Source organism: Petromyzon marinus, chromosome 79 (genome assembly GCF_048934315.1).
Source record: "Petromyzon marinus isolate PM22_M1 ecotype Great Lakes invasive population chromosome 79, UKy_Petmar_22M1.pri1.0, whole genome shotgun sequence".
NCBI lineage: Eukaryota > Metazoa > Chordata > Hyperoartia > Petromyzontiformes > Petromyzontidae > Petromyzon > Petromyzon marinus.
In genome coordinates, this window is record NC_133745.1 from 17,634,394 (window position 1) to 17,653,099 (window position 18,706).

At 48.1% G+C, this 18,706-nt stretch overlaps 1 protein-coding gene across 1 annotated transcript; it reads right to left on the reverse strand.

Annotated features, from left to right (window-relative positions):
* Window positions 1–4,680: 4,680 nt before the first annotated feature.
* Window positions 4,681–18,541, reverse strand: LOC116938036 (zona pellucida sperm-binding protein 4-like). The gene is made up of 13 exons (XM_076056957.1): window positions 18,467–18,541; window positions 14,313–14,386; window positions 13,376–13,465; window positions 12,422–12,543; window positions 10,895–11,009; window positions 10,165–10,299; window positions 9,666–9,844; window positions 8,153–8,250; window positions 7,654–7,781; window positions 6,463–6,652; window positions 5,823–5,958; window positions 5,302–5,395; window positions 4,681–5,019 (listed from the first exon to the last, which is right to left on the reverse strand). Exons 1-13 carry the CDS (start codon window positions 18,502–18,504, stop codon window positions 4,760–4,762), a joined length of 1,659 nt encoding a protein of 552 aa, XP_075913072.1. The 5' UTR covers window positions 18,505–18,541; the 3' UTR covers window positions 4,681–4,759.
* Between the last annotated feature and the right edge of the window lie 165 nt (window positions 18,542–18,706).

Genomic DNA, 18,706 nt, shown 5'->3' on the forward strand with positions numbered 1-18,706 from the left:
TGGGAGGCCATGTGGCCAAATGACGAAAGTGTCGTCTACATATCTCTTCCACAGGGAAGGTTTGAGGATGCCGTCCAATTCAAATTTCTCCATGAAAACATTGGGTATCACTGGCGACAAGGGGGAACCCATGGGGGTACCCTCATTTTGTTTGTAAAAGATGTCATTCCAAGTAAAGTAAGTGTTGGAAAGCGACAAGCGAGGTACAAAGCACCAAAAAGCCTTCCAAACGAGCTAAAAAGTTGATATAAAGCTTTCGTGAGTGCAGGGATTCATATTCTTGGTTCTTTCAGTAAAGTCACGTAGAAAGAAAACATTAAAATAATAAAAAATAAAATGACAATATTTTTATTGTTTCCCTTCTACGTGACTTTACTGAAAGAACCAAGAATGAGCTAGAAAGTGTTTTCTTAGCCCGTGCTGCAGAGGCAATTGTGCAGTCTGGCTTGTCTCCTTGCATGCTGTCCAGGATTGTCCTAAGCCTGTGCTCTTGCAACATTAATGGTGCTATCTCCGGCTTGTCTTGATGCAGGCTGCTCTGCAGTTTACACTCAGCCCGTGCTGCCAAACTTCATTGTTTGGTTGCTGTTGAGAGCCGCAGCTCCTCCTTTTGTTTTTCACGCCAAACGCTGCCACTTTTTGTTTGGGAGGTTTTTTTAGTCATTTTTTGTAAACAAAATGGCCACCGAGTCTTTAGCGCCACAGAACCTCCCGTCAACACCAAGCAACCGTTTGTATTGCTCGAGGCAACCACGCATGTGCAGATTGTTGTATATATAGGTGTTATGAAAATTGATGAAAATAATGAAAATTTAATGAAATTTGAGATTTGCATAATTTATCCGAAATTATGTTAATCAATGTAATTATGCGCATAAATTATGCTGATTCGAGAGATAATCGTATTAATTTATGCGAGTGGGCCTGGTTATGATAATGCAGGTCGTTATGGATTATAAGGTCGAGCCTCGGTGACGAGGATTGTGTTATGAATTGGAATAACGCAATTAATCGTATGCAGTGACGCAGGCGTTGGGAGCGTGAATGAGAGAGAGTCGATTCGACTCTGCTCTTTAATTCCGTATTATCGATAAGGATACGATTACTCTCGATTGAACATTACGAATTATGTGTGTTATGGATTATGTGTGGTGATAGTGTGGTTATGATAGGTCCCCAGGATTCAGATCTCATACGCAGATCAATATTAAGCAGAATTTCAGGAAGAATCACATACAAACCTTCTGCTTTGATCAATTTTACTTTCTAGCTAACTTTAATTTTTGGATAATATGAAAACTCAATCTCGGGATGTTGGAATTTCAACACAGCGTTAACATGATACCATCACGATTGCGTTGTTTCACCTCGATAGCGGCACCTGTGGTTAATTCCCGACGCATAACGCAATTGATCGGTTGTTGAGAGAGAGATTAAAAACAAGCGAACTATTCTATCAAAACCTTAACCTTATAATATGCAAACTCGTATTCTTGAATGATTACACAACACGGCACTCGGTCTTTGATTCGTATCCAATCCTTAACACATTCTGATATGAGAAATTATTATGCTTGAAATCGTCAGTACAGTACCACGGCAATGTTCGTTCATTGATTCATCAACGATTATGCAATTAAAGCGTTCGACTGAAATAATTCTGATTGCCTCATCAACGTAACTCAATGGGTGGCGATGTTTTTCGTTATCAGCTAATAGTTGACGCAGTTATCATAAGTCTTGTATCTTTAATGGGAGGGTTGTTGATTTCTTGCGTTGAGCAAACGCCTAGGTTGATTTCCTCGTCAAAAAAAATGTCTGTTCGTTGTGTAGCGGTGGGGGAGTGAGGAAGGAGTGTGGGGGAGGGGCATACGAACGACTGCCAGTTTCTGTCCACCGCTGGCTGGATGAGTCAGCACGACGCTCGCCGTCGTCGCGCCGATGGGTGTTGAGTTGCAGGGCCGCTTCCCTCTCAGCCCTGGTGACGCGAAGTTGCGCGCTGTAGCACGCTGGTGGCACGCTGTTGGCACGCGCTGGTGCTGGTGGCACGCTGGTGGCGCGCTGGTGGCGCGCTGTTGGCGCGCGCTCCCTCTCCTTGAAGATGCGCGAACGCGCCCGTGCTGATTCGCTGACAGCAGTTTCCTCCACTGCTGGATGATCTGCGCCGGAGCGCGCTCTTTCCGCTGCTGTAGTATCTGACGCTGCGCTCGCGGGCGACAGGTCAAGATTTTCTTCTGCTGAGTGAGCCGAGTCGCACGCGCTCTCTTTGTTGAGGTTGTTGGCGGCTCTCTGACAGCAGGTTTCCTCCACTGCTGTATGATTCAAGTCGCACGCGCTTGGTCACTGGTTTGCTGAAGTTGTTGGCGGCTGCTCGTGCTTTTCCGCTGCTGGTTGAGCCACGTTGCACGTGCTTTCTTTGTGGAGATGCTCAAGCGCTCTCAGCGCTGATTCGCTGATACTTTGTTGGCGGCTGGCCAAGCTTTTTCTTCAGTTGAGTGAGTTGAGTCGCACGTGCTCTCTCTGTTGAAGTGCGCGAACGCGCCCGTGCTGGTTCGCTGACAGCAGGTTTCCTCCACTGCTGTATGACTCACTTTTGTTGATAAATCGCGACTCAATGATCCCGCTACTCAGCGAGGCTCAGAGCCAGCCGCTCCATGCGACTGCTCATCCTGTGGACGTCTTGACTCGCTGATCTGTCTTGACTCTTGACTTAACTTCACTGACTTTTGAAAATGCGGCTGACGGTTATATTCAAAGACCATTATCTCTGCGCAGTGGAAAAGGTGGGGGCAGGGTCTGTGTGCGAGTTCGTGTGTGTACAGATGGCTCCTGCGATAACGATCTGTTTGCCCTGGCGTGAAATTCCTCTCTCGTGCTCTTCGGGAGAGACAAAGGTGGTCGGAGTTGCTTGGGATATTGTTTAAACTCTTTCGTAAGTTTGCCCGTTTGCCTCATTCCTTCTCGAAAACCTTTGATGTGACTCTGTATTTTGTCTCCAAGCTTTGTTTTAACAGTCAAAGTATTAAAGGTGAAAATCATTTGATAGCGAATTAATTATTGGATAATAATTCACTGATGTATCTGGTGGCCTGGTCTTAATTGGAATGAGCGCGAGGACCGTTAACTTTAGCTTATTCTTGTTATTGCATTTTAAATTTTAACCGTTGTTTAAAAAAAATGGTTTAACCCGTGGGCGTCCTCATTTCTGGCTTGCGGAAGGCTTCCCTCTGCGTGACCTCCCTTAGGGCACAACAAACTCTTGTTCATCTGGAGATCTTCGCAGATAGCTGCTAACATCCTCGCCTCGAGAGTTTTATTATTTCTTTATTTATTAATGGCCTGTTTATGACCGACATCTGGTTTTTCGTGTGCCTGACTTACGGGTTTTATTGATTATTTTTTTCGTTTGTTAAAAAAATATGATATATATAGCGGCAAATATTATTGTTAATATCAATTTTGGAAAAGGCACATATACAACAAGATGCATCCTGTGGCTCAGTTCTCATTAAAATAAGCATACATTGTAGTTTGATGTATTTAGTTCATCTTGCACCAAGGATACAAACAAATAGCGAGTTCATTCGGGGGCTTTAGTTTGTCGGCTTTGTAAACCCAACCGTTCGTTTAAAGCGTCAAAAAGGAAGACAATCATGTTCATTAGGCAAAGAGGGTGTGTATATGGGTGCCATTAGGCATTTATATTACAAACGTTCAGTTCAGGACGTTATTTTATACCATAATATTTCAGGTTATAGGTCAAGAAGTTGTGGTTCGTGTAATTTCTAATATTACCAGGTAGGACTTAGCAGGAAATTACCGATGAAAATAGAGTACTGGTTCATTCGTTATCATGTCAGTTATGCAAGATTGAGCAAGGCCAGGAGATATGATATTTTCAGGTTGTCCGTCCTTCATACAGTGTGAGGGCGTTTAGGAGAAACGCCGTTCAAGTTTACTTTTCAGGAAGGGAGGCCATGTCCAGGGAGATGGACAAATGATTTCCAGGCCGTGTTTGATGCAGCGGCCTTCATAACAGTGGAGTTTTCCAGGCAGATGGTTTAACAGTTCAGGCAGTTGTAGACATGAGAATCCTGGCTATCAGCATTTGTGGTGGCCATGCACAAGGAATTAATCATCGAGGAACCGAGTTGAGGCAGCGTTTCTCCAGCAATCACCCTAATGTAGCTAGAGACGGACGCGTCGCCACTGCATCAGCACCCAGGGGTCTGAAGGACCAAGCCGCTCTTGCACAAGGCCACAAAGAATGTCTAGTCAAGCCTCCATAGCATGGTGGGGTGGTTGTCTTTTCCAGGGGAAGAGCACTTTTGACAATGTGGACAGATGCTTTGTAATGCCACAACCTAACCTTTACTTAAAGCTAGTTAAAGCTAACAGTATACCTTTACCCCTTGCCCCACATTCTTCATGTACCTTTGATATAGTTTGTGTGATAGAAATCTCTGTAACATGTCCACATTTGCACGTTTTAGGGGAGAACGATTCATTAATTAATAAAATACATCTGGATTCAGATTCTTTAAGCATGGCAAGGTGCTCTTGTTTGAAGAAGGCAATAGCCTAAACGGTGGTACAAGTTGCCGCTATTGAGGGACTTGCCCAAATCCAGCACTAATACTGCACACATACAATCCTTGTGAAAGGTCAGAACAGCAGTAGCGAATTTCAGCATTTTATTTTATTTGACCACAATGGTCAGCAAGACATGCAAGTTCCAGCAAATCACAAATAGTCGTGATCAATAGCCACTCCCATCGAGCGCCACAGCCCGGCTCCTGCGGCTCCTGACGGCAATGGCAGCAGACAGGAGAGCAACGACGGCTGTGGCAATGACGAGGAGAAAGGACAGAGTCCCAGCCTTGGCCCACGATGAGGAGGGAGTCTCCAGCAACAGCAGAGCTGCATCGTTAACAGGAGCTTCTTCAAAGAGCACGGGGCCCTGCAGCGACACCACGTGCTTTCCTACCACGCTGGAAGCGTCAGAGACGGTGTTGCGCTCTGGAACAAGAACAGAAATTGGTTGATGACCACGGACCCATTCAAAAGGACGCCATATGCTTCAGGTCAAGTTAGCAAAAAAGTGTAGGTCATTAATGGCATGCCACGGCTTGTCAAAGACCAGTCTGCAAAGTCACAGCTAATGTGATCTAAATAAGAACAATAACATAGCAACATTACCACAAGCAATGAAAACCCCTTTCATCTTGACAAAGGGTTACTCTGCGAGTCTTTAAGGTAAACAAGCGCAAGATATTCAATAGAGGTCGCGGTGGTGCTCACTGTAGCGCCTGGTCTGCCCACACTGCCGATTGCACTCGGTGACGAAGTTGGGGCTGGAGCTGTCGCACACCACGATAGAGCAGTGGAGGTAAACCTGTGGCAGACAGAATGCATCGCTGCAGTAACTAAATGTGCCCATGTTTTAGGTAGTGCTTCTGGCCGTCCAATTGTACAAAGTACACGTCATAGTCTGGGTTCTTTCGGTAAAGTCACGTAGAAGGGAAATACAAATAAAACAAGGAATCAGGTGTGAAAACCAAAGAATTTTAAAAAAGTGTCGGTTTTAGCCAAATTCTCTTGCTGTGGTTTTCACACCTTATGATTGCTTGTGTTGTAATCGAAACGTCGTGAAATTTTTTGGTTTTATTTTTTCCCTTCTATGCGACTTCACCAAAAGAACCAAGAATATGAATCCCTGCAGTTATGAAAAGCTTTAAAAAACGAAATTAAAAATACAGTTCACGTCTTCATCCCTCCATGGGGACCTGGTTTCTAATGGATGGAAAGAATCGGGCACTCACGAGGTCACGGGTGGTGCGGCGGTCAGAGTTCATGAAGGCGAAGGCCTGGAGCGCCAGGCGCTTGTAGTGAGAAGGCAGCGGCAGGTCAGCGACACCAGGGAAGGACACACTGCAACAAGGAGACTGCACGGGGCAGCTGCACAGGAAACAGTGCCGTTAAACCCTCAATTCCAAGCAAGTGTCATGCATCGGATGGAATTCGCGCATCTTTATTTAAAATCTGCACGCGAGGATGAAGGCCAGCTTTAAAGTCAGGACGTGCTCACGACCAGCAAGGCAGCCCAAATGTCAATATGCAGTGCACCATGTCCGATGCAACCATCACTGCATGTGGTCGGCCTTGTACAAACAACCATCTCTGGGAGGCAGATGGTGGCTGTGTTAACATCCAGAACATCAACCCAAGGAGCATTGTGGTCATCGACATTTGGGGATGGCACTGTAATCTTGTTTAAAACGACGCCAGTACTTGGTCGCCATTACACGAACCGTTGTCATTGGAAAAAGGGACGTAATTAGCACAACTCTGCATACGTTGGGGAAAAACAGCTAACCAATGCCTTGAACGAGGTTGCCTCTGCAGGCCCTGCTGTGGCAGTGAGAGAGGGTTTAGAGAGCACTACCCCGCCCCCAGCCTTACCCATCCGCCACAAGCTTCCACTGCGTGGGGTCGACGTCATCTGCCGTGGGCGTGGCCCAGCAGTCCTTCAGGAAGAGCGCCAGCGTGGGGTCAGAGCGGTGCAGCAGTGACGCCTGCACGTAGAGCGGCGTGCCCAGAAGCGTCACCAGCGGGTACTGCCAGGGCTGGTACGGCGTGGTGTAGGAGTTGTCTGGCAGCGTGCGGAGACGGTTCACAAGGCATGTGGATTAGTTGTGTAAAAGGTCCTGTTTACAGCACATGGACAAGGCAAAAGCACGAAGCCCTCTAAAACGTGCGCATTACTTTGAATTGTAACTCTGGCACACATTATCGCAACATTTTCCTGGCATAGAAAGTGGTTAACATTTCATTTGTATTTTCAGAATAAACTCTGTCACCCTCATCTCCGTTTAGCATGGTTGGCTACATGATGTGTATACAACAGCATCTCTCAATGTCTGTAGATGTTATAAGGGGCACGCGGTTTCACACGGAGGTGGTGGGAATCGGGTGGCAACAGTTGGCCAAGCTCCAAGTCCCATTTTTAGCCAATTGGTAACTAATTAAGCTATTGAAAAGCATTCGTTCAAGCAAAGGTGACCTGGACAAATGAGGCCAAGAAAGCAGTCCAATTCTCCTTCAAAGTTCCCTCAAGGAGACCGTTTTGGTTGATGGGTTGTGCAAAAGACGCATTTGGTAGTGCCATGGCAATTAAGGGAATCGTCATCCCTTTCAATGTCGGCTCCACTAACAAAATGGTTTCAGCTGGTAGCTGCTAGCTTCAAAACCTCAGCAGAAATTAGCATTTAAAGTTGCACGTCGTACCATGGAGAATGTGCAAGGCGTTCTAGTTCACTTGTGGCTATGAACTCTGTTAGCAGGTTCACAATACTCTGGCCGCGCAGCCTAGCATGTCATCCGTTTGTTGCAGTGGTTTGCAATTCAAGTCGAGCAGCCCTGCCGATTAATGCTGCAGATGCATCCAAAAATCTCATGCAGCCTGCAATCGGTGGACATTAAACCAGGGTCGAGCTCCATCTCAGCAATGGATAAAATAAGCTCGAGCCACAGCTAATACGGAGAAAACGGACCAAAGTCTTTCCTGGGTAGAGCGACATCACAACCCGTGTTCCCTAACGTGGCATTTGTTTGCTCCGAGGTGCACAGGTTGTGGGAGAGGGCAGCACTCACCAGTGAAGACCTGGAGCAGCAGGGAGAGGGGTCCAGTGGCAGTGGCTGGAGGTGGCGGTGGGAGAGTGCTCACCTGCACTCCAAGCTGCAGGTCGCCACTTCCAAGGAAGCGGCATTGAAGAACCATCCTGGTAAAACAGACACCACCCGCCAAAGGTATGCACCACGCCCTCACGGCAGAAAGATTGCAGGGCGTTTTGCAGATGTACCAGTGAAGGGACCCACCTTGGTTAACACCTGTGTTTACATTAGCCATAAACCGTATTTCTACTACTTCAGGAGACGTTAAAGATCCAGTGACAGACAAGATGCCCTTGTGCGTTGAATGTCCCAATTTTAAAATTAAATCTTTCAATACGGAAGCTCAGATTGGTCATGGTTCTGCAAATATTTAACGTCGCAGGGACAGTGGCCAGTGACGGGGGTGGGTCTCCTCTGCAAGACTCATGCTTGACCCTCATGAGCAGAGCACTTGCAGAGGGGTGGTGGCAGTGCTTACTTGTATGTGGACGACTTGGTGATTGCGACGTTTCCATCGACGCAGAGCTCCCGCTCAGAGGCCAACAGTAACTCGTACACGAGCTCCTGCCCATTCCACTGGACACACCAAAACGATAATGACTTTACCGAAAGAACCAAGTATGAATCCCTGCAGCTGCAAAAGCTTTAAATCAAAATTAAAATATGCCCCAGTGCTCTACAAGATCATATATGACTGGATTACACGCGATATTTTGACACCATTGACCGAGAGCTACTAAAATCGGGCAGCCCAAGGTTAGGTTCATCCAGTATGGCACTGGGTGGATCGTCTCATAACTATATGGTCGATCAATTCATCAAGCTGGATGGCCAACACCTACGCCACACCTAGTTGGTGTACGACAAGGATCCATCCTCGGGACCCTCCTATTTTTAATCGTAGGTCTTTGTTTGCCAATATTATATTATTGCATGACAGGGCCATCAGTATGCCAACAATACATTGCAGTGAAGTCAATATTTTTAATTACGGAGTCTCAGGAAAATCGTAGATACACTAGCAGTACACGAAACAGATGAATCGAGAAAACTATCGGAGGTTCTGCTGGTTGGCATAGGAAAGCACATTTGTGGGATGATCAGGCATGGCAGTCGCCGATTCCAAGATTGTTGCCTACTCTTTTAGAGCCTTGGGCACCATACAACTCGAATAGTTCAATCGACCACCTTATGCAAAATATAGTCAGGGCTTAAAAACATTTGCATATCAGGGCTCTACAACATACTAGACCATCATTGAGTCGTCACAGCCAAGTGGCATACAGCATCGTATCGACAAAGCGTGACTATTGCAATTCTCCATCCTACAGGTCATCCGGTAGAAACATTAACAAGCTGCAAAGTGTACGAAGCGCTTTGGCACGTGTCGTCATGGGTACTGCAAAATCCAACCAAGTCCGTCCAGTGCTTGCCGAGGTGCATTGCCTTTTGGCTAATAGGTGAAGTCATTCGATTAATGTATGCTCCATTGCAATGGTCACCTGTGTACCAGAAGCATGACCATCAACCAGAACAAATTGAAATTTTCTTGCAAGAATTGATCGTTACCTCATTTGCTCAAGTCAAATCCTATGCAATAAGCAAACTATGTGCAAGCCACGAAGGCAAATATGGCAGCAGATACACAACTGCACCAGGCATAAGTCCACTCGCCCACGAGTGAACGCGTTGGGATTGTTTAACGAAAGTGTCAGAATCGACTCCCGTGTCCCGGGGTCAAAGCACATTGCTTCAAAGAGCAACCTCAATGACTGCACAATTTGGCACATGCCAGTGATACTGCACATCAGCACTCCCATGTGATGCATTTAATCCCACTCCAGTTGACGTAAAGGTACGTCAATTGCTATAGAGTTTTAGGAGTGCGGTGAACTGGTCGCTGGGTTTCAGCATGGTCACCGCACCACAAGTTACCCATTTAACTACATCAGGATGGGGGCAGGGCAAAGCAGAGTCCAGGAGCCCAGTACCTGCACAGTGGCACCACACGCTGCCATGGGCACGTCAAAGACTGCAAGGTCTGCAGACACCAGGACGGGACTGCACTGCGCACCGCTACCGCCAGTCAGGTGCACGGTGCTCAGGTCCAGCGGTGGAGACGTCAGGTTCCGAGACACAGGCACCACAAAGCGCCCTTCTGTGGTGCACACTGGGTGGAGCATGGTGGGAGAAAGGGTATGGGCGAGTTCGGTGAATCACGAAAGATGCCCCATGTAGCCCGTGGTGATGCAACAAGTTCAAGAAACCAGCATAGCAGGATGCTACTGTGCACCAACATAGACACTCACAGCAAGTGCCTAAATTTTGATCTGAAGCTTTCGTGACTGCAGGGATTCATATTCTTGGTTCTTTCGGTTAAGCCATGTAGAAGGGAAACAATTAAAAAATACATAATAAAAGACCGAAGAATAAATAGAGCCTAGTTCAGGTAGCGAATTATTTAACCTCCGTTTTGAGTCAGCTACGTACCAGCTTCACTGTAGAAGCAGCGGCGTAGAGTGGTGTCGTAGCAGCAGCCACTCTGTGCACAGACGTCCGCGCTCGGGACACTCTGCACAGAGTTGCATGGGAAGTTCCTGCTTTGACCAGAGCACGTGGCGATCTCTAACAACAGCAGGAGCACAACAGGTGATCGTACAAAAACCCCACGTAGTTAAATAAGTCATCGTTTGAGCCACGTGTCAAGTATGTGAATGAGTGTTACTTGGCACATGACCAAATTACCCAGGCAATGCACGCAATCTCGGAAGCGGAACAGGGTTGAGTGCACAGCAAAGATAGGCAAAGACCATGCTCACTGGCTGTAAAAGGCTATGGCAGTGCAGCACAGTTCGTTGCAGTGCAGGTCAGTGCCACTCAATCTTTGCCAACGAGGAGCAGCGTGGTGAAGCATGGTCAAATTAACCCTCAAGAACCAGGGGCAGCACCAATCAGCAGTGCATTAGGAATACGCGTTTATATGGTGCAACTATTGCAATCAGCCATTGGGGGAAATTGCATCGGAAAAGGATTCAAACAGCAAAGTTGGTACAGTGAAATCCAAGGACATGAAACGCACTTGCAGGAAAAGCAAAAGCACCAGGAGAAACGATATAGGTCGATACAAAAGGCAGCCGTTGACCCAGCAGACCCATTCTATAGCACTAAGTCATAGGTAGTGAAGTCTGTACGTCCGATTAGCAGAGTCAATGATACTCACCTCCGGCCCTCGCCGATCTTAGGTTCTCAGGGCAGTCGATGGTGAAAGCCCAGACGAGTCCATTCAGCCCCTTCCACATCTCCTGTAGCTCCACCTGGACCTTCCTCCTGCCATCCTGGTGAAATCAGCAGTCCTCAAATCGGATTCAGGACCAGTACTCCAGGAAGGCTCAAACAAATCAGTAGATTTAGTGCATTCTAAATGTTTGGGTCAGGCCAGGTTAACGACAAGTAAGACTCAATAGGAAACCCGTCACCACCTGCCAGCCAAACTAAGATAGGCAGACCACATGGGGGTTGCATTCCTGGGTCCAAAATAACTTCCCCAGGTTAACCGTTATTGTACAAACGGACGCTGCCCTGCTCTACGTGTAATATCATTTTCCATATTCACCGTACCACAAAACCTCCATTATTCTTGCCACAAACACCTTCACATGGGCATCACGATCCCTGGGCAGACATCCCATTAGGTGTCAACTACACATTTGTTATTTGGTTTCACTTTCATGTCTTGTGCACTACTTGAGGTTACTTGTACATCTTTCTGGCACAAAGCTCGTATGTTGGTTAGGTCTGCCACTTACATTTTGCTGTTATACACCATCCATGTCCTAATTCGCCTTGTATGCAATATTTTTCTTACATCTACGCTGGTCTCTTAGGAGGCCAGCTTGGATAGTGACCTTCTGTAGTAATACAGTGCCGTTTATTCTATACCTGGAATCAAAGCAGTTTGATGCTAATCTTTGCATCGAGTAGTATTGTGAAAGCTGCATACATTGGCAGGCGTGAATTACATAAACTGAAAGCGTGTTTTGCCGTGCTTTGTGACGTACAGTTAACCGTTCACATATTCCCTCTATCAAGGTGGCCACTTGGTGACATGGATGTCTATATGGCAAATCTTTTACTGTTATGCACAGGAGGAGAACAATTATGCTAGAGATAAGACTGATGAGACTGAGACTAAAGACAAAAAAAGAAATGCAATGGAGACAAGGTCATGAGCAAGACTTAGGAATGGTTGAGAGAGTAGTGTAGCAGCATGGCATAATACAATGAGCAAGACGACAAACCAAGGTAAACTGGTAAGACAAGGATGGCAAGATTTTGATAGCAAGACAGATGGAATTAGCATGGCATCGATTGTACGGGAATACCAGTCAAGAGAAAGAGCTGCTGTATAAACTAGAAACAAAGCAGCTACCACTGAGTGATGATCGAAATCATATCATCTTGTGGGAATAAATAGAAAAGGCAATAAAACCCACCTGAAAACAAATTCCAGAGTGGACGATAAGAGCTAAAACAAAGATTAAATCTTGGAAACAAACTTTAAAATGCACGAGCCAAGCAAATGGAAAATACCACGGTAGGCAAAATCCAATTTGATTAAGGCCAGATGACATCGTTGGCACGTGATAGCTGAACGGAAATGATTACAAAACATAAATTTCGCTACTACCACAGCAGCCCCAGCAGGTACTAGTATCGATGCACGTCACAACGGTCTCCTCGTGTTCACCTCCACGCGCACGTGGCAGGCATCACCAGCAGCGGTGAAGTGGAGCCCAGCACCGTCCCTCGCGATGGAGAAGCCGCACGCCCCCTGCAAAGACTCCACATCCACGGCCTCATTCCGCACCGCTGGACACAAGAACAAAGTTAGAAAAACCTGCGTTTGGATGGCTTGTACACCACAAGTTAATGTAGGCAGCGTGACTGCAAGGAGAACAAAGGATGGTGTCAGTGTCAGCTCGAATAGGAAGTGTCCAGTCCCAGGAACGTTTCTAGGAAACAGGATCCTCAATACGCTGCTGGAATTACGGTACTCACAAAACCAGCACAACGAACTCGTATAATAGCTGCTAGTAAATAAGGCTGCGTGTCAGATTTGGCGACAAGATCTCCCAAGTCGTCAACCGAGGACTCAGGTGGGAAATGCAGATGATGCGAGTAGAGAACCAGAGTCTGACAGGAGTCACCAGGTTCAGTTTACAACGGAAGGCACCACCTTGCATGAAATGTTCCAAGGAAAGGGAGAGCCCATTGCAGACACGCACAATGTGGCATTGATTAATAAGGGATTCACCCATTTTGTAAACACATGCAGTTATCCAATGGAAGAATGAGATTTTAATTATCGTCGTGTTGCATTAGACTAGTTGAAATGAACCCCGAAGCCAAATCATTACCATGCTTCGAATCCCAGATTCTTAAATGTTCCATTGTTCATATGAATTACATTTCACAACGCAAAGCGAACTAAGAAAGCTAAAAAGCGACACTGTATAAGAAAAAAAAACTGCAGATCAGAAGGCATCGAAAAAGGAGTTGGGACCAAACAAGTGGCCAGAGAATCTCAGCCCCGAATCAATTTTATCGTATCCTTGAGAAACTTGATATATATGGAGTCATCATACAATGGATCAATGGTTAATTATGTCATCACGCTTGAAGTGAAAGCTCATGGACTCACTCCGTACAAAGACACGGTAATCACTGTCAGAGGAGCTGCTCCATCCCACAGAGAAACCCAGAGTGGAGGAGAGGCATTGCTTCAGCAGACCTGGGGGAGACAGTTCAGAAGTTGACACATCGACACCTTATGGAAAAATAAAAAAAACAGCCCGTGCCGGTTGCTGGCTGGGCACAGTGCATTCATTGTTCTGTGCACACAAGTCTATAAGGTGTTGCGTTGTTGTAATTTGGCACAAATTCCAAAAGGTCACGTGCACGATTCGACAGTATGAACCTCACACCAGAGATCGTCAACCTGCTTCTTCGAAGCCGCAGGTTAAAACATGGCTCTTTATGTTTTGTTCGTAGACCCCCGCATTAGACTCTTGAAATTGTAGTGGAAAGTTTCCACGGTAAATCCTGATATATGCAAATTATTAACGCGAGTGCACAGTTCACCGTTACTACAATGGAAAGGAACTAGGCCATGATGATTTTGCCACGAGAGTGTTACGTATAGGTCGTGTGCAGTCAAATGTCGTACAATTCACTATTTTAAGTAAAGTTGCAAGAGCCGTGCCAATCAGTCACAAGCCACATTTTTCGAAAACGTTATTATCGTTAAAAGGAACGTGCATGGGAGCGTTAATGTCCCCGAACAACCCCTTTGCCATGCGCTGGGGGACTATTAACCATCCACGTGCCGGTCTCGTGCCCAGCAGCAGTGACGTCGGGTCACGTGACTGCTGCAGCGCACAACAAAGTAACCCCCCCCCCCACCACGTCCAGGCAGAGCTCTCGTGGGCAACTCATGTCGCCGGTAACGCCTTCCAGTTCACCGAGACGCCGCCATTCTAGTCTTGCACACGGCGGTGTCTGTACACATGAGGTGGTATTGAGAGAATGGGCGATGTGGTTGTCACGTGGCTACGGCAGCAGCAGCAGCGCCCCCTTACCACTCGGCTCCCCCAGCGTCCGCGGTCCCAGCGACTGGCGAAGCCTCGCGAGGACGGAGCCCAGGCAGAGGAAGCTGCGGTGGGGGGGGGGCACGAGAAACGTGACCGCCAAGACGAGAGAACGCATGGGAAGGAGGGAGGCAAACACCGCCCGCCTCCCCAAAAATGAAGTGGCCAGTGGCGATTTTAGGGAGCACCTATTATTCAAGGCCAGCACGGTGCACGATGGAGTTGGCGTGAACAGCGCCACGCAAAGCCACCTTTGGAACCCCTGCCACCCACAAATGGTGCACGCAAGACCTTTCAGGACCGCATTTTTATCTCAATGCATTGGATGGACTTTGTATTTATTTACAATAATGTATAATAGTGTATTGCTCTTTGCTTTGTTTTGTTTTACCATTTGTTGTTTCAGTGTATGTAATAATATAATAGCGAGGACGGAGCCCAGGCAGAGGAAGCTGTCGGGGGGGGGGGGGGGACGGACGCCTCCTGTGTACGTGCAGCGTGATTGTGGAGGTCGGGGGGGGGGGGGGGGATCGCCCCTCTAAACTTGAAAGAGAATTTCCTGCCTAAAATATAAAAATTCACTAACACATTGGATGGACTTTATATTTATTTACAATACTGTCTAATAGTGTATTGCTCTTTGCTTTGTTTTACTATTTCTTGTTTCAGTATATGTAATAGAAGAGATTAAGGATTAATAAAGTACAACCATAACCACAATCATAAACAAATCTATTCTACAGCAATATATTGGGGACACTTTCAGCATATTTGAATATTGGGGGGAGATGTGTTCCCCCCCCAATATATATTACAATTACGCTCTTGGCCCTCTCTTACAAACCTACACAAGACTTCATTAACCAGAGCTATTGAGAAACCCACCACCACCTAAAACCCACCACCACCACCACCACCAACTAAAACCCACCACCACCACCACCACCAACTAAAACCCACCACCACCACCACCACCAACTAAAACCCACCACCACCACCACCACCACCAACTAAAACCCACCACCACCACCACCACCACCAACTAAAACCCACCACCACCACCACCACCACCAACTAAAACCCACCACCACCACCACCACCAACTAAAACCCACCACCACCACCACCACCAACTAAAACCCACCACCACCACCACCACCAACTAAAACCCACCACCACCACCTAAAACCCACCACCACCTAAAACCCACCACCACCTAAAACCCACCACCACCACCTAAAACCCACCACCACCACCTAAAACCCACCACCACCACCTAAAACCCACCACCACCACCTAAAACCCACCACCACCACCTAAAACCCACCACCACCACCTAAAACCCACCACCACCACCAACTAAAACCCACCACCTAAAACCCACCACCACCACCACCAACTAAAACCCACCACCACCACCACCTAAAACCCACCACCACCACCACCTAAAACCCACCACCACCACCAACTAAAACCCACCACCACCACCAACTAAAACCCACCACCACCACCACCTAAAACCCACCACCACCACCACCTACTAAAACCCACCACCACCACCACCTACTAAAACCCACCACCACCACCACCTACTAAAACCCACCACCACCACCACCTACTAAAACCCACCACCACCACCACCAACTAAAACCCACCACCACCACCACCAACTAAAACCCACCACCACCACCACCAACTAAAACCCACCACCACCACCACCAAAAACCCACCACCACCACCAAAAACCCACCACCACCACCAAAAACCCACCACCACCACCAAAAACCCACCACCACCACCACCTAAAACCCACCACCACCACCACCACCACCTAAAACCCACCACCACCACCACCACCACCTAAAACCCACCACCACCACCACCAACTAAAACCCACCACCACCACCACCACCAACTAAAACCCACCACCACCACCTAAAACCCACCACCACCACCAACTAAAACCCACCACCACCAACTAAAACCCACCACCACCACCACCACCAACTAAAACCCACCACCACCACCACCTAAAACCCACCACCACCACCAACTAAAACCCACCACCACCACCACCAACTAAAACCCACCACCACCACCACCACCAACTAAAACCCACCACCACCACCACCAACTAAAACCCACCACCACCACCACCAACTAAAACCCACCACCACCACCACCACCAACTAAAACCCACCACCACCACCACCACCACCTAAAACCCACCACCACCACCACCAACTAAAACCCACCACCACCACCACCACCTAAAACCCACCACCACCACCACCACCAACTAAAACCCACCACCACCACCACCACCACCTAAAACCCACCACCACCACCACCACCACCTAAAACCCACCACCACCACCACCACCACCAACTAAAACCCACCACCACCACCACCACCACCACCAACTAAAACCCACCACCACCACCACCACCAACTAAAACCCACCACCACCACCACCACCACCACCAACTAAAACCCACCACCACCACCACCACCACCAACTAAAACCCACCACCACCACCACCACCACCAACTAAAACCCACCACCACCACCACCAACTAAAACCCACCACCACCACCACCAACTAAAACCCACCACCACCACCAACTAAAACCCACCACCACCACCACCACCACCAACTAAAACCCACCACCACCACCACCAACTAAAACCCACCACCACCACCACCACCAACTAAAACCCACCACCACCACCACCAACTAAAACCCACCACCACCACCACCACCAACTAAAACCCACCACCACCACCAACTAAAACCCACCACCACCACCACCACCACCAACTAAAACCCACCACCACCACCACCACCACCACCAACTAAAACCCACCACCACCACCACCACCAACTAAAACCCACCACCACCACCACCACCAACTAAAACCCACCACCACCACCACCACCACCACCAACTAAAACCCACCACCACCACCACCACCAACTAAAACCCACCACCACCACCACCACCACCACCAACTAAAACCCACCACCACCACCACCACCACCAACTAAAACCCACCACCACCACCACCACCACCACCAACTAAAACCCACCACCACCACCACCACCACCACCAACTAAAACCCACCACCACCACCACCACCACCAACTAAAACCCACCACCACCACCACCACCAACTAAAACCCACCACCACCACCACCACCACCAACTAAAACCCACCACCACCACCACCACCACCAACTAAAACCCACCACCACCACCACCACCAACTAAAACCCACCACCACCACCACCACCAACTAAAACCCACCACCACCACCACCACCAACTAAAACCCACCACCACCACCACCACCAACTAAAACCCACCACCACCACCACCACCAACTAAAACCCACCACCACCACCACCACCAACTAAAACCCACCACCACCACCACCACCAACTAAAACCCACCACCACCACCACCAACTAAAACCCACCACCACCACCACCAACTAAAACCCACCACCACCACCACCAACTAAAACCCACCACCACCACCACCAACTAAAACCCACCACCACCACCACCACCTAAAACCCACCACCACCACCACCACCTAAAACCCACCACCACCACCACCACCAACTAAAACCCACCACCACCACCACCAACTAAAACCCACCACCACCACCACCAACTAAAACCCACCACCACCAACTAAAACCCACCACCACCAACTAAAACCCACCACCACCAACTAAAACCCACCACCACCACCACCAACTAAAACCCACTACCACCACCACCAACTAAAACCCACCACCACCACCAACTAAAACCCACCACCACCACCAACTAAAACCCACCACCACCACCACCAACTAAAACCCACCACCACCACCAACTAAAACCCACCACCACCAACTAAAACCCACCACCACCAACTAAAACCCACCACCACCAACTAAAACCCACCACCACCAACTAAAACCCACCACCACCAACTAAAACCCACCACCACCAACTAAAACCCACCACCACTAACTAAAACCCACCACCACTAACTAAAACCCACCACCACTAACTAAAACCCACCACCACTAACTAAAACCCACCACCACTAACTAAAACCCACCACCACACTCCTCCGGCCTCCTCACCTGGTCAGGAGCAGTAGAAGAACTCGCAGGTTCGCCATCGTTAAACAAATCGGCTGCGTCGCCTCCCTTCGCCCACGGCACCCCCTTTTATATGGAGAGCCCTCAGCGATCCCGATCCAGATTAGATCAGATCCACCCACGCATTGTCTCATCAGCGAGATTTTATCAGAGCATATCCACCCACGCATTGTCTCATCAGCGAGATTTTATCAGTACAGATCCACTCACTCATTGTCTCAT

Bases quoted from the DNA above. Each gene is read 5' to 3' on its own strand.
- LOC116938036 (XM_076056957.1), bottom strand. From the start codon at position 18,504: ATGGCGAACCTGCGAGTTCTTCTACTGCTCCTGACCAG. The intron at 10,300-10,894 runs GTGAGTATCATT...TGCTGTTGTTAG, and splicing joins AAGATCGGCGAGGGCCGGAG to AGATCGCCACGTGCTCTGGT. The intron at 5,396-5,822 runs GTGAGTGCCCGA...TGTCTGCCACAG, and splicing joins GCCGCACCACCCGTGACCTC to GTTTACCTCCACTGCTCTAT.